General features: G+C 40.9%; 1 protein-coding gene across 1 annotated transcript in view; it reads left to right on the forward strand.

Annotated features, from left to right (window-relative positions):
• The window catches only part of CNKSR3 (CNKSR family member 3), a 56,209-nt gene extending 47,531 nt beyond the window's left edge, over positions 1–8,678 (forward strand). Inside the window, exons 10-13 of the mRNA XM_058801624.1 lie at positions 613–737; positions 3,089–3,297; positions 3,758–3,847; positions 5,328–8,678. Of these exons, the coding sequence (XP_058657607.1) occupies positions 613–737; positions 3,089–3,297; positions 3,758–3,847; positions 5,328–5,626 (723 nt within the window). The 3' untranslated portion in view covers positions 5,627–8,678. The remainder of the gene's footprint in view (positions 1–612; positions 738–3,088; positions 3,298–3,757; positions 3,848–5,327) is intronic.
• The last annotated feature ends 7,879 nt before the right edge of the window (positions 8,679–16,557 follow it).

Here is a 16,557-nt window from a genome sequence, read left to right on the forward strand (position 1 = left end):
TAGGGGGGGAATGATTGGAGAAGAAAGGTCTTTGAAACCTTTTCTCTCCTATAGGCAGACAGGAACCTAGAAAAGTGCTGAGAATTTATAGAAGTGAGGTGCAAAGATGAGCAATACCAAATGTATTTTTAATTTGCTTCCCTGGTCCTTATATCCATTGATTCAATCTATGGTGAACTTTACTATATTCCTGTCTGTGCTCCAGGCATTGGAGTGTATGGAATAAAGGTAGCATATGCCAGCTTCACAAGGCTTGCTAATCATATCTCTATTAAACAAATTGCTTTCTTTTAACACATCTAAATATAGAAGAGGGGGATTTGTCTCAGTTGCTTTTTTTGTCTGTGGAATTTACATGAAAAATAGAACTGGAAAGAGCAAAATATGCTTGAGCAATGCATTACCCATGATAGGACTTCTGTGGGAGGGCCTGTAAAGCTAGCCAAGACTGGGGGTGGAGGACAATGTGAACTCTAAGAGTTTTTGAAGTGTCCATATATCACAGAGATAGTAGTTCACTAGGGGATGAAAATGGTGCTATTGATTATTAAGTTATCTTTTTGTGAATGATAAATGAATGTTCAGGTGTTTGACAGCTGTTTAACATTTCAGACCAGTCCCTCACCAGCTTCAACTCAGTCACCAGAAAGCACCGTGGATACCTCACTGAAGAAGGAGAAGCCAGCCATTTTGGATCTGTACATACCCCCTCCACCAGCTGTTCCGTATTCTCCTCGGTATGGAAACAAACCTGCACCACTCACACAAACCTCCTTCACTGCACTTGTTTCTGAGCTGGCTTGCTGTTAGAGCTCTGTGCAGATTAGCTTGAGGAAGCTGTAAATCTCAAACTTTCTTCTAGCTGCCTAAATGCGTTGGATTGCTTGAACTTATGCTTAAATGTGTATGCTACCAGGATTGTAATAGGTTTTATTACTGGAAGATTGTGTGCCACAGAGAGCAGAGTTGTTCCCAGAACATGACGCCAATGTCTTCTCTGGTTTTGTTGTGTAGTTGTGTTTCTGACTCTGTTTAAATCCAACTGCACACAGCAAGAAGTAATTTTTGGCCCCTAACATTTTTCACTGTTGGATTTTTTCTTTTTTAGCAAGTTGAGTAACTGTTGTGGGAGTTAGGATAGAAAAGAATGTCACATTAAATGTCGCCTATCACGTTAAATTTTTAAACTTGCATGTTGTTTAAAACAAATATATTCCCACTGAAGAGAAGGGAGAGGCAATACATCAACTCTTATTTTTTTATCCTGTGGTGTAAGCTATAAAAATGCAGACCTGTATACACAGTGGGAGGGAGAGTGGTGTATATGGTAAGGCTGACTGTTGTTTCTTCTCAAGTCCATGTTGACTCATGCCAGAACGCTGCCAGCTGATCTGGGAATGTGATGGGAAAAATGTGTTTCCAGGCAAGATATGAAAGGCTGGCATGCTACCTGGCCTTCCATGACATTTTAGGTTACATGTAGGTAGCCCAGCACAGAAACTGTGACCTTTTGCTGCAGGCCTTGTGGGAGGACACTTGCCTCCTGCCATGTAAGGGCTGATAGAGAGACAGAGGTGGTATTACTGCAGTTTTTGGGGCAGGACTGGTGGGGGAGAGGGGGCTTGCTTAGGTAGGCTCTCTTTACTGAAGTTGGACCCACCTTGACCTGCTCTTGCCTTGCTTTTATGGTTACACATGCTCAGTTCTTATTAAAAAGCCCTCAAATCTTTAAATCTTTTGGCACAATAATAAGCATATAGATTTAGCAGATGAATGCCTTAGTTGTTTTTCAAATCATTAAATATCTCAACCACATTGTTGAATTATGTCCATGTGCTCAATTTGTTTATCTTTCCTAAAAAGACACAAAATTATATCAAGCTTTGAATGCCTTTAGACCTGAATCCCTGTTGAAAAGGACAGAAATCGCAATATGAGATTTAAAATTCATCCTGGATGATGGGTGGAAAAGGAAAGGCATCTTGACTTTAACTTTTCAAGACAGTAAATGTGAGAAGCTATAGCAGGCAGGAAGAGGAGAAAGGTTTCTGCCTTCTGTTTTGTAATTTATTTTGACCTCTGCATGTTTTGCTTTTCTCTTGAAATTGTGGTGCATTTGTGTGATGGTTGCTTTTTCTCCCCCCTCTACATCCTGCTCTTTTCCCTTCCTGGCACAGATCTCCTCTGTACCACACTGGGAGTCAGACAGCAGTGTTTGGTTTCCCTGCCCATGGCACAATCTCCACATGGTGGTGGTGTAGGAGAGCTCTCCACATACACACATTTCTGGTGCAACTTGAGTGCAATTTTTGGTCTTTGCATCTCCATAAATTGCTCCTTCCTGTTCACTGAGCTTGTAGCATTGTTCTTGCTGGAGAGCTGGACAAGTGGAATGTACTGTCCAGGAACTGCTATGAACATGGGGTTGATGTGTGCTTAGGCAGTCAGCTATGTGTTTTCATGCCTGACTTGGCTAATGGTTGTTCACGCAATAAGATTATAGCATGTAGAAAGGGTAAAAACCTCCAGGCAAATCTTAACTTGAAGGGTAGCCTCTCTTCCAAAAGTACTTGCAGAATTTCATCAAAATCATATACGTGTATATATATGCACACATATATGCACACTGTGAATCTGTTACTGAAACCCTCGAGGAGGGACAGGGAAGGTGGTAAATATTTAGTGACAGGTATTGGACTCCTATAATAAGATTCTCAGATGGAGGTAATAGCTGTTACCATTACATATACAGAGATGGATAAATTTATGTAACACTCCTAAGTCAAAGCTATGTATTTGAGCAGGCAGCAAATCAGGGGCTTTGCCCTCAGGACAGTAAGGTCTCATTTATCAAAGTCTTTTGGATTTTGGAGGAATGGAACATCTAAATTTCTCAGTGTGTTAAATTACTGGCTCGTTAAGAGTGATTTAGCATGAGGAGGGTAGCCTTCGGTTTCTTCCAGCTTGTTTGCAGCACAATGCCAGTTGTCACGAGCATGACTTGCTGCTAGAAGCATCTTTCAGACCTATTCATCTCTGTAGCTTTAAACTCTTTCAGGGCACTAACTGCCGTGACCTGTCCTTTCAGAGATGAAAAGGGGAGCTTTGTGTATGGAGGAGGCAGCAAACACAGTCAGCCCCTGCCTGGGTCCAAGGGCGCCGAGTCTCCCAATTCTTTCCTGGATCAGGAGAGCCGGAGGCGGAGGTTCACTATTGCTGATTCTGATCAGCTGCCTGGGTATCCCATGGAAGTAAATGTCCTACCAGCCAAAATGAGAGAAAAAACCCAGTCCTACGGTGAGTTCATTCCTCTCTTGTTATCACTGTTGTGATAAGGACTTTGATCAGTCTGAAATTATTTGTCTTAGAAAACGGCTTGTTGGACTTGATTGATATTAAGGCCATTTGTACGAATTGTGAATCTGAAATTCTATTTCTGAAATAATGTCTCTTAAAACTCTGTTATTCCTCTAATGAATGTCATTCAGCTGGGGTCTGCTGCTACAGAACACCATTTCCACATGTATTTTGCTTATAACATTATGTCCACTCCTGCTCTAAATGAGCAAGGCTGTTTAATCTCAGCACTTGATTTCTTATATGTCACCGGTGGAATTATCTTCAGATATTCTTTTTTTTCTGCAATTTGAGCTCCTTATTGCTTATCTCTCCTTTGCTTAACTGGGAAAAGTAAAGCTTTAAAAATTGGTCTCCTCAACTTTATGTAACTCCTCGTAACCTTCTATGTTGTCTCTAGGAAAACCTCGTCCTTTGTCAATGCCTGCTGATGGAAGCTGGATAGGAGCTGCAGAACCCTTCTCTAGGCCACGAGGATCAGGCAGAAAAGGCAAGGTTTTAGGTTTTATCCCTCATTCTCTTCCTCTCCAAAATTTCCTTGGGGTGAACCACATGAAAGTGTTTAAATTAGGAATGGAGGATTGTGGTTTGCATATCGCTGAAGTGATGCAAGGTGACCATTGTTGGGTTTGGCAGAAATGCCAGATGGTAAGTGAAATTTCTGAGGCTATTCAGTGACGGGACTCAAATCTTCTGCCTCAGAGTTGTAGTGAGCATTAAAAGTTAGCTAGAATGACTAGGGCAGATCTGTACTTGTGATTTTATCGCACATTTTGCTCTTGCACACAGCCCCTTCCCTTTTTACTGCATTTAATATTGATCATGAAACTACTTTTGTGCAAAGTCTTTGTTTAGCTCACTGTGGAGGCTGTTGAAGAAGCAAGCTTGTTCACAAATTGTAAAATGTAGGGCCTTTTAGGAGCTGCTTTTTACTGCTACTGCTGTTAGAAAAGAACATATTCTGCAGGCATCACTGAATGGGAGAGAGACAGAAGCTCATAACGTTTTGTGTTCAGTTGGATGGCTTTTTTACTTCCCACACTGTCCTCTTCCCACCTTCTTCTGCATCTGAAAGACTATTTGAGTCCTGTTAAAGTGGGAAATAAGGATGACTAGTTTATTCTTGGAATCAGTTATGAAAGCTAATGTCTAATTGTAGGTAAAATCAAAGCTGGATTCTATTATTTTTATGTAAAAGTAGAAGTTGATAACAAGAAGCATCAACCTGGGGGGATACTAACAGAGCGATCACCAGGTGGCAGGGCTGGTTTTTGTGTGTGTGGTTTTTTGGTTGGTTTTGCCTTTGGTTTTGTGTTGCCTTTTTTTAATGCTTGAAATGTACTTAAGTGCTGCAGGCTTGGACTTAAGCTGTGTTGGATCAGAACCAAAGGCCTGCCTAGTCCAGCAGGATTTCCTTAGCAGCAGCTGCCTTAGTCAGGTGTCTGGGGAAGAGTTAAAACAGAGAAAGCATCATGAATCACTGGTCAAAATCAGGGAGGGAAGTGCTTATATCTTCACCTGCAAAATTAATTTCTCTTGTCCAAAGTAATGTTAGTAGCTTTTAAGTTACCCATGAGTTACACTGAGAAGTTTATGGATTCAACTCTGGTCTCTTCAGCATTTTGAATAACACATTAGGAGAAGATTTGTTAAATATCACCTATGATAATGATTTGCATGAAAGTAGTCTGTATCATCATTTTTGGTGTGTGTGAATCTGGAATATAACAGTCAAATGGTATCTATCTCCTCTGTGTGTGGATTTATTTCATCATTGTGTCACTTAAAAAACATTAAAGATGCAAAAAGCTGTGAATCTATTGATAGCTGCTTATGTCCAGGTGTTTTATGAACAAAACCCCAGATCTAGGTATTTGAAGTGGAACCAGAATACTTTTATAAAAATAGAAAATGTTAATGGAGGGTTTTGAAGTCAGCAATAATTGTTTTTTCTCCTCCTGTTTGTACAGGTGAAGATGTCCTCTGCAGGTACTTCAGCAATGAAAGGATACCCCCCATCATTGAGGAGAGCCCCTGCATGCAGCACCCTCTCTCCAGGCCGGTGTCTGACAAGCAGTTAGTGAGGGGAACGGATTATATTCGAGGCAGCAGGTGCTTTATGAACACAGACCTCCACAACAGTGCAACAATTCCTTTCCAGGAGGAAGGTGCTAAAAAATCATCGGTCACATCATCCGCGAAATCCTCCTCGGCAGAGCCCTCGCTGCTGGTCAATTGGTTCACGAGACTGAAGCTGTTGACGCACTGACTTGTCCCCAGCGCTGTCACCAAGTGCCTTTGCTCGTCGGTCACACTTCTCTACTCTGCAGCTTAACTGACACACACTGACTAATGCAGTATTCTGTTCCTGGAGAATCTCACACTTTAGCCTTTTTTTTTGTCATTTTTGATGGATCAGAGGGTTTCATAGTGCAAGGAGGGAGGACAGATCAAGTTCCTCTTCCTGGCCAAAAACTGAAGGCGTTTATTCCCATGGAAATGAGTAAAATTTCAGTGAGGTAGAGGCCACAAGTGACCTAACCCTAACGACTCAGAGGAAGGCATTGCATTACTGTGAAGTCCAGTGGCACTTTAGTTGTCTGAAAGCTCAGAGGCTGGTGCAACTGGCAGGGTGTCAGAGTATGAAGAGCTCACAGAAGTTGTCACTCTCCTGACTGGGAAAATAAGCAGGGAAACAGCAGTTTCATGCAACTTGGTGATGCTGTTTCAAGTACTGCATGAGATCAACCTTGTAAGGAAGCATTAGTGGTGTTACCACTCTTTCTCTGATATCCTATGAAGTCTTAGGAAGAGAGTTCTCTTATTCAGAGATTTTAGGAAGTTGGACTAATTTAATTATAAATCAATCCAACCTTATATATATAATCTATTTTATTTGAAATCACAGTACAAATAAGGAGCACTGAACAACTGCAGTGCTCATCTGTAAAGGTATATGGATTGCTACAACAAGCCAAGGAAATGCATCTGTAGAGGTGGTGAAAGAATATATATTTTTTCCTTAGTTGTTTAAGAATGACTTGCTGTTAACCAAAGTAACCTTGAAAGACAGTCCTGTTGGACTTATGAGAACTTTTACAGTGGTTCAGTTTTTGAATGATGTGTTGTTTTTATGAAAAATATGTGCTATCATACACTACAGTTGTAAGACATCTTGCTATTTTCTATATAGCTCTAATTTTTACCCCTCCAGAATTTTAAAGTAGCCTTGGGTATTTTGGGAGGAAAATAAAATTTGTTTAACAAAAGAGGAGGATATTAAAGAGGTATTGTTTAAGAAGGAATGTACATAAGATTGTTAGTATGCAAACAGTTGTGTTTAAAGTTATTTAAATGTCAAATATAGTTGTATATATTTTTACATTTAAACAGATAGAGTTTGTACCTTCCTGTATTGAAGTATTGGGCACAGCTTAGTCAAATGAAAAGAAAATAAGATTTTGTATTACCTTCTAATTATAAGACTAACTATTTTTGTAGATGATACATTGCTGACAGCCTCTACTCCTTTGGTCTTGCTGAAAAGAAGGATTTGTATTTAATGATTGGTGGGGAAGGAGGGGAGTTAAATGCTAGTTTGCACTCAGGACTGGGGCAGGAATCACATGTGATGACAGGATGTGAAAAACACACTGTAATTCTGTCTGTGAAGATGTCACCATTCTGCTGCAACGAGCTGATGAAGTTGTGCTACAGCCCCACAAAGAGAGACAGGGTGTTTCATTCACTTCTCAATTAATTGTGCTTGATTGTGACTCACTAATAACTGGAGAGGCTGGTTTGGCCCTTTCTGATGAAAGCAGACATGTCTGTCTTGTGCCACTCTCCTCCACTCCCCGAGATGGCAGTCTGTACTAGACATGAACTGCTGCTGTGCAGCTGAACCCTGACACAGGTTGCTCCTGCCTCCAAGAAAAGGGCTGAAGCTGCCATGTGGTGGCCTCTGTGGTGTAGTGTAGTCCAGCCTCAAAAAGGCTGAACTGTTCTAAAGGTGTTGTCCAAACAAGACTTTTAAAATGGAAGTTCTGCTCATCTTCAGTGTTGTGTTTTCTGTACTTAAGAAATGAATGGGGGCCATTATGCTTAACCTCTTATTGTGTGTAGAGAATATAGAGGATGCTCTACAGTTTAGGGGTAAAAAAAACTCCCACAGATCTAGGAATAAATCACAGCTGATATCCTTCTGGCCCAACCTGCAAAAAATTCTGCTATTATACAGAAACTTGGCTCATCTCTTGATGTTGAAGGTACGTGTATCTATCCAGTCAAAAACTGTACCTAGGCTGACTTCCCTAATGTACACTTCCAGATGTCCTGCCATGGTACAGTACTCCACAATACTCTGAAAACACTGTCATGGTGGAAAAACAATGCAGTTAATTGGAAAAGATCATAAACCCCACAAAAACGGAAAATAATATCTAGTACTGTTGCATATATGTATAGTGGGGATCGTGCACTTTTGGAATGTTGAGCAGGCTTCTGTTGAAGTCTGTAGAATACATGAAAGCCAATACCTTTGGTTTCTCTTACATAACCATTGCAAAAAAAAGTCCTTTTTTGGATGGTAATGCATGAGAGGAAACAGGACATGAAAATGAGCACTAATGGCTTGTAGAGACAGAGTGCAGGGAAATTCTCCAAGCTATATGTTTCCTCTAGTATTCATGGACAATTAAATTAATCAGTGTTTGAATTCTGGATGACCAACAGAGGTGAACACAGTACTGAGAGTATTATACTAATTTTGTGCTAATCAATGAGCCAATAGCTTTTCCTTCCTCATAAGCAGGGCTTGTTTTACAAGCAACGTGCTCCATAGTCTTGGTGCTAGATGAACAGAAAGGAGAGAGAGTAAAAATCCAAAACTTAACCAAACCAGGAAACAGATGGTAAAGACTAGCTTTAGAGTTTGAGAGCTAAAGAATTTTCTTCTTGCATAAATGTTTCTTTAGTCCAAATCTTGCATCCTGTTTTATTACACTGCCTCCAGGCAGTCTCCACAAATTGCTCTATATCTGCAATCACATCCTGAATAGACCAAGTTAAACCCCTCATCAGGCTTTAACTTAGATCTTGATGAATTCAGCTCAAACCATTTTTTTGCAGGTTTTACTTCCCTAGGAGCTTTCCTGCATTCATCATTCAATTTTTGGAATATCTTACACATGATCCGAGCAGAAAGGCTTTTGTGCTCATGCATTCTCAGAAATGCCTTTGCCAGCAGGATTGGTAGCTCAGAGGAGTGTGAATGTTGGCTTCTGCTTGAGTTTTCTGCACTAAAATATTCATCCTCCAATTTCCACCATATATCCTAGTGCACCATCTGAAAAGTGTGAGATAGAAATGCTCGTGGGTAATTGGAAAGAAGTGTTGTGTCCTTTGTCCTGCTGTACAACTGTGGCTTCTTTGCTGCAGCCTGAGCCTTACTTTGCACATGCTGTGGTTATGCAGCACGTGCTCTTTGTGGCTATCACATAGGAATGCTTTTGTCTCCTTGCAGGCTGTAAGGATTTTGTAATGGACAAGAGCTTTTGAGGAAGCCACTGACTTAATTCAGCATATTCTGTGATTCACTTAAAATGTAGAAAGAGCACTCCAAAAAACCTCAGTTTGGAGAATGAAAAAAAGAGGGGTCAGGCTAAGCTAAATGTATGGGTCTGTGTTGTGTTGAATGCTGCTGCAGCTGAGTGGCAGCAACTCTGCAAAGAGAGCACCCCACACAACTGCAGCATGCACACTTGTTTCTATCACTACATTTGTATGATGCTGGAATATGAAACAAGGGCAGTCTTTCAAAGCAGTTATATATAGTTCCACACACCACACTTGAGCTGTAAGATATATTGACAAAAGCAGTCAAGAGCTGCTGTCAGTGTGTAATTTCACCAAATTCTGCTGCATCGGTTTAAAATGGTAACCTCTCTTTATCCTGTTGCCTGCACAATGCAAGTCCCTAACCATCAGTTTTGTCTTCCTTTATGATAGCAACTGCTGGTAAGGTTGTGTCATTCCCAAGGGGCCTCGTGCAGTGGTCCAAAAGCTTAGTTAGTTTGGGTTATTCCGGACTTTGTCCAAAAGTGGAAAGTCAAATTTAAAAACTATTACTGCTCCAACATCACTTAAGAGTTGGGATTTTTTTTTAAATACATATTAGATATTAAACAGGCAGGAGTTGTCTGTTGCATTCTTTGCCAGTAGAAGAAAAAATAAGGATTACAAACTCAGTGGAGGAAAAAACCCCAGACCTTTGGGTGTCCTCCAGTTCCTGCCAGTGGGAGAAATGTGTTTGTTTTAGCATGACATAGAATAGATGTAAACATTTCTTTTTAAACCTCCCTGTGTGGTCACCTCAGTTATTCAGGATGATGTAAGCCACTGACTTTCTCCCTTAAGTGGTTATGGAGTTATCCAATATATTTTTTTTGGAGACAGTAAAGATATCTTAGACAATTATGTGATTGATTAAGAGAGTATGGAGATGGAGTAATTAGGCATAAAGTAAGTGCCAGAGAGTGCTGAGTTATAGGGGAAATCCTTGGGGTCAGTTTATGATTGCAGTTGCTGTTTGTTCTCTGGTGAGGGTGAATGGTCTCCATCCCAGACAGCAGCCAGGGAATCAGAGCACAAGAAGTTCAGTTTACTGTGCCATCTTCAGCTGAGAGGGGTACTTGCTCTGGCTTTTTTGGTTGTTTCTGACACCCCACACCCTCCTTGGTAAGTGTAGCAGGAGTAGGAAGTGTTGAAATGTACCTGTGGAGCAAACCTGACTAGATTCTGATGGATCACTGGGCTGTGCTGACTGATGGTGCTCAGCCACCACACGTTCAGATGTGCTCTGGGAGTGCCTTTGCAGGTGAGGAGCCTCAGACCCTTCTGACCTTGACTTAGAGCTTTTTTTGTTTGGGCAATATTTACTGAGAGGCATACAAGATGCCACAGTCTAAACTGAGATTCATTGTTTTGACAGTGTATTTAATGCTTTGGGTTTTTTTTCCCAAGTAACTGCATGCTTCTCAGTGCTACTTACTAATGTGTTTTCCTCTTTCATCCCCCATTAGCTGTTTTCAGTACCAATGTTTCTAATAAAATCCTCACATATTTCCAGTGAAAATGTTCATAATGCCAAGTAGTCACAAATGAGCCATAAAATCTTAATCTGTAAACTGTAAAAGAGCCCCAACCAAACAAAACTCCATTAGTAAAACACAAGGAAAAAACCCACATTTTCTGCCTTGGGAATAACAACTTCAAGAATAATAATAAAACTAAGGATTTTCATCCAGGTAAAAGATCAGCCAAACTTAAGTGGCTGCATCTTGGGTGATTTGTTTGATTTTATTACGTGATAGTAGAGAGTGAGGGCTGTAGTTCAGGTATTGTAGATTCTTGCAGCACAACTGTGGTGTTTAAATGTGTCTCCACAGAATGTGACCAAAGGCTTTCTTGGGTGTAACACAGTTTTAACTGAAACTCTCCCACTTTACTGAATGTCCCATTGAACATGCAGAAGTCTTAATATTGTCTGGCATATTTCTTGATGTGCCACTGGTTTCTGGGGGGAAGTTGGTATAAGTTCCTATAAGTGAGTAGGATGAGAGCAAAATAAATTATGTCCTAAATTAATTATTTCCCTTTTCCTATGTCTTTCCTCTCTGACCTTTTCCTCCTTACATTAAGGCTAAGGGACTTTCCAAGAATTTATTTCACAAAAAAACAGCTATAAAGTCTTTAATATTTATAGCATAATCAGTTTGTTTTCATGTCCGAGATAGTTTTGATCAGAGCCTTCCAGCAAAAATAGTGCTGCCCACAAGACAACATTTCCAAGTCCTTGATTCGTGTAAGAATTCCTCTCTGCTTAATAAGCTGTTGGCTTAGACTCTGCTTTGAAGTTACTTAGACCACCCCAAGCAGTCCTTCGTCCTTTAGGTCCAGACACATCAGCTTCTTATCACTGGATAGGAAGAAAGGTCTGGTTTTTTTCTCCTCTTTCTGAGTTTTGTAACACTGGATTCATAGTTTGCATTGGAGAGATGGGGGTAGACATCCTGCCCTTCCCTGCCTGCCCTGTCCTGCTGTCTGTGCAGTGGCTGTGTGGGGTGGAGGGACAAGAAGGCAAGGGGAAACTCATCATCTAAAGCAGCAGCCCCTCTCTTCCCTCTCTCATGCTCAGGATAGGAGTGACAGGCCTCCAAATAAAAGGCTAAGGTACATGATTTGCAAAGCTGGTTTTCCTGTGGAAGTGTGGGAACATTGAGGAGTGACATGATGTGTCTCACAGAGGTAAAATGAGGGGAGCCATTATCTAAGAACCCAAAAGGTTTGGCAGCATATGAGCTCCCTGCATGGCACAGGCATGTTCCACCTAGGGCTGCACAGAGAGCCTTTGCTAAAGCAAGGGGACAAGAGAGCTGGGGCTGTCTGGGAGAGGCAGTCAGATCCCCCAGGGTGCTCACACATGGGTCAGTCTGGTCACAAGAAATGCATTTGACCTGTACGACCGTGGCTGGCTGCTGTGCCTGGAATGGATGTGGTCTGTGTGGGAAACAGGGCCTTGAGAGGGATGTGGAAGAGGCTCAGGTTTCAGCATCGTGACTCATTTTCCCAGTGGTTGACCAAAGCGAGGGGGAGGTGTGATGGGAAGCTGTGATGAGAAGTACTCCTGCTATCTTTCTCCCTATCAAGAAATGTCAAGAAGTGAAAACAAACATCACCAGAAGTCTGAAGTTCAAAAAACCTGAATCACAGCACGGTTACCAAAGCATATGACTTCTCCCACAGGTCATTCTTGCAAATATGGATTTTTCATCTAGTTTGCAATGAAGCATTTGGTGTGTTTTCAAAACGCAGAAGATTTTGGACACCGTCTGGTCTCACACAGTATTTGTTGTTCATGTAGCTGGCTGTGAAGAGAGACATCTTGGCTAGTGAGGCTGGCTCTGGCAGCGTTGTCTCAGGGCAGGAGCTGTGAGAATTGCATCACCCTGCCTAGTTTGATACAAGCTTTTTGGGTTGGATGTGCATAATATGCCTACATTTTAAAATGAAGTGAAAGTCAGTTATAAAATAAAAAAAAACATACAAAAGCCATTAGTGGGAGAAGAGATGCTGCCAAAACATTGTGCTCTGGTTGCTCTCCAGTATTCTTGCCTCATTTGCACCCCCAAGACAAAATTCCAGGTGCTTCCCTAGTGGAAGGAGGCACGCTACATGACCCCAAAGGCTCGTTTCCATTGTTGAAAGCACAGGCCAAGCAACATTTCTGTTGTTTTTCTCTAGGTCTTCAGGTATTTCCAGTGATGACTAGTCTGCTCAGTCTGTTGCTACCTCCTCCCTTTGTTCAAGGTGCCCTTGCTGACAGTTTTGGCATTGTCACACTTGGGTGCCTGCAGAAGGCAGTGTTGTGTTCAACATGCTTGTGCTGCTTTTGTACTTGAGCATAAATAAGAAATTCTCCCACTAAATAAACAGGGTTTGTCAGGCAAAATGGTTTGTCCTCAGCACTAGGTCTGAGTACTAGGTTCCTTCTACTCTTTGTGTCAAACCTGATTAGTTGATTAGAGCTGTTTCTGATTTATGATTGAAAGGGTGAAATGAAAATAGGATCTTGTTGATGAGGAAGATTCAAATGAACATTTGAACATATTAATAAAGGCCAAAGAAACTAGAGAAGCAAAACCAGGCACTAATTCTTTATATGAGCAGTGCTAAACAAAAAATACACAAAGTAAATGTGTGTGTGTTTTGTGTTTTTGTGGGGTTTCATATCTCAGCCTACTGTCTGGAAACTTTTAATATTATTCTCCTACAAGTTTCTTGACAATGAACGGTAACTGTGGGATGCTTATGATCAAGCTGCTGCTGTATTATTGTGCTGATGTATTTTGGGAGAGCAGATTGCTTGCTACACCTGGGTTTTCTGTTCCTTTCCAGCCCTCCCACTCTAAAACCAATGCACATCACATCAAGTGGCTTTCAAAATTATAAGCTCATCACTAGATCCTCTTTTCACTGTCCTACTCAGTTCAACTTTTGAGAACAATAGCAAATGTATTTTTAAAGGCTGAAGATGCAGTACCATAAGCACAGGCAGAAGTAATTTTTGATTGGTTTGAGAACTGGAGCCATTGTAAGGTAACAGATATGCTGCTGTATTTAAGATGAAAAGTTTTTCTTCAAGTAGAAATTGTGTTATGTTCTTGGACTATTAAGTACACTCTTGATTCAGAAATGCACAAAGCACTATTTGTGCCACTTAAAGTTCACATGGAAAAGCTGAATCATCCAAGCCATCTGAATGATGCACACTCTTTGGTAGTTGTTTTCTTCATCAGGCAGCTGGTGATCTCTCTTCCTGTATTCAGGGCTTGGGTGGGGGAGGAAAAAAGGAAGAAAGGAGTCTCCAGGGTGGGGGGAGAAGCTATTGCTTCATGTGTGCAAACTTTATGGTTTTCCTGGGAGCTCTCTAAATTTGTGGTAAGTTAAAACTATATTAAGAGGATTGAAGAGGCAATATATATTGCAATTAGGTTATAAAGTGTTTTTATTTTAAAGTAATAATGCTTTATGAACATTTTAGGCATTATTTGTTTATTATAAGTTATATTTCAAGCAGTTCATGGGAGAAGACATGAGATATGTGCTAGGGTGGGGGTCCTTCAGACTTGGTAGCTTCTGTGTCTCCTGCTCCCCTCTTGAAATAAAGAGGTGAACTGTGAGACTTGTTGCCTCAGTCACCAGCCAAAAAATGGTAACTCAATTTCTCTTGTGCTGGTCATGTTACCCAATTTACATTTGCCTGCTGAAGCTCAGTGGTAATGAAGGGCTGTTTAGTGCTGAAAAATCTCCCAGGTCAGCAGTGGGACAGGTGTGACAGGGTTGGGGGGAACAGTAGTTTTGCAGAAAACCCCACACATACTCCCTGCAGCTACATCCTTAGTTTTCTAATTTAGGACGTGTCTATTTTTTTGTGGATATTTTGTTTATATTGACATTGGTGAGGAAGCTTTTTCCCTCTTTTTTAATGATCTACCTCTTTATTACAGTCTGTCTTACCTAGTTAGATGGTAAGATTTTTTTTTTATCAGGCCTTGTCTTCTAGTTTTAACTTCCTGAGTGTAATGGGCTGGGGATTTAATTGTTCTGTATTGTATTTATTAGTATAGGTGAAAAGGTCTAAAGAACAGCAGAATGGAAAAAGCAGTGCAGAAAGGCTTTGCTCAGATCTTGATTGTCTGACTTATCTTTGGGTTTTTCTTTTTTCCAAAAGCTGAAGAGGGACACAACCAGCAGGCATTCAAATCTTCTTTTGAGTCTGAACCAAACTCTGTGTGACTCTGTCAGTGTGAGTAATGAACTGCCTGGGAATTGATGGCAAATTACTTGTATTTCTTACCAACACAGAGCAGGAAAAAAGAGCTGGGGCTCTGATTCTTGGCAGATTCTTCAAGAGAACCTCTCATTAACTGTGCAAGGGGGGCACTTCCATTCCTTTTGGTGACTGTCATTTTAGGGCTGGCAGTGCCTGCAAAAACCTGAAATACTTACCACAGCAGGTAGTTTCAGAGAGGGGGCAACAGCCCCTCTTGCTTAGAAAACACTGGCTTTGGAGAAAATACCAAATCAAACTATGTTACATAGTTTTAAGAAAAGATGACTGCATTGGTGTCATAAGAACAAACATTAAAGATTTATGTAAGAAATTTATAGGACAAGAGACAATAAGGTTGAATTACAGCAGAGAGCTTGAATTTGGTTGAAAAACCTGATTTCAAGGAGAGTTAAGCACTTGTTCAAGATGCTGAAGGGAGCTGTGGAACTTCCATTATTTGAAGTCTTACAGAACGGGTTAGGTGGCCTCTGTCAGAAACAGCCCAAGTATAATTGATCCTGCTGGGAGGGATGGACTTAATGATCTCTTGATGTCTCTACAACATTTTGGATTTGCAGAGCTGTGAGTAGGCTGTGTGTGATTGCATCCTGCTAGAGTTCATCAAGTGCTTTCAGGCCCTTCTGGATAAAAGCCATCATGCACACTTCACCATAACCCTGGTGAAATTTGGAGGTTTAAAGGACCCTGAAGCAATCAAATGAATGCATGAGGAGATGCAGTGCAAGGCTACCACACAGAAAAGAGGGATGGGGAGCACTAACATTCCAATTCAGTAATTTTGTACTTATCTAGAGTAAAAGAATAATCAAAAATTACCATTATTATTCCTTCAGTTGTTGAGGTACTTGCAGAACATTTCAAAACCACCACTTTTTGTTTTGAAGGACTGTGGGGGTTTTCCTCTTAATAGAAGGAAGGTATTAGTAATGGTGCTACACTTCTGACAAGGGAAAGCATATTAATAGCTCTAAAATATAGTTTGGCCTTTTGAAATCAAGACAATAGACCTACAAAACCTGCTCTTTTATACTGCTTCCTGATAGAATTGAGAGACGCATCCCCACATCCTTGCCATTTCGAATGTAATTTTTAATTTTTAAAAAGGAAAATAACTTGCAGACAGGTAGAGCAGCTCTGTGCTTATGGAAGTAGCTTGTTTCTGTATATAAGTTCCCTGTTAGAACAAGCTGTGAAGCAAAAAAGTACTCACCTTCGTTTTCTTTCAACCAGTGGGTGGCCCAGGGGTATGAACTTTATGGGGAGACACATGTGCGTCATGGTACCCAGAAATTAATTTCTCATGCAGTGAAAATCATCAGTGACCAGAGTCTCCAGAAAGCAGTACCAGATGTCCTGAATATTTTGACATTCAAATCTTCAGAAAGCTCCAAAAAGGAGGAAGTGAAAGAATGGTGGCAAGTCTCTTGCAAGAAATTTTAGGGATGTGGGACTTCATTTGCACATGAGTGTGATAGCTCTTTTAAGCAAAAAGCATGGTGGGAAGTGGGACAGGCTTTTTCTTTACTACCACTCAGAGGACTGAGCCATCTGCTTTTCCATGTCATCAAGGAACACTGTCTGGTCTGCTGGCTTGATCTCTTCTGTGGAATATTTACTCTTTCCATAAGTAACACGTGTGCTTCTGCAGACCTGCCAGTACTGCCCTATGATTCACAGTGCACGTAAAGCCAGTAGTTATTTTAGGAAGCAACAGCTGAGTCTCTGCATCAGATTTCAAGATGCATTTTTGGCCAAGTTTTCAGATAATCCATTTATATGCAGTT

Source organism: Ammospiza caudacuta, chromosome 3, assembly GCF_027887145.1.
Source record: "Ammospiza caudacuta isolate bAmmCau1 chromosome 3, bAmmCau1.pri, whole genome shotgun sequence".
Classification (NCBI taxonomy): domain Eukaryota; kingdom Metazoa; phylum Chordata; class Aves; order Passeriformes; family Passerellidae; genus Ammospiza; species Ammospiza caudacuta.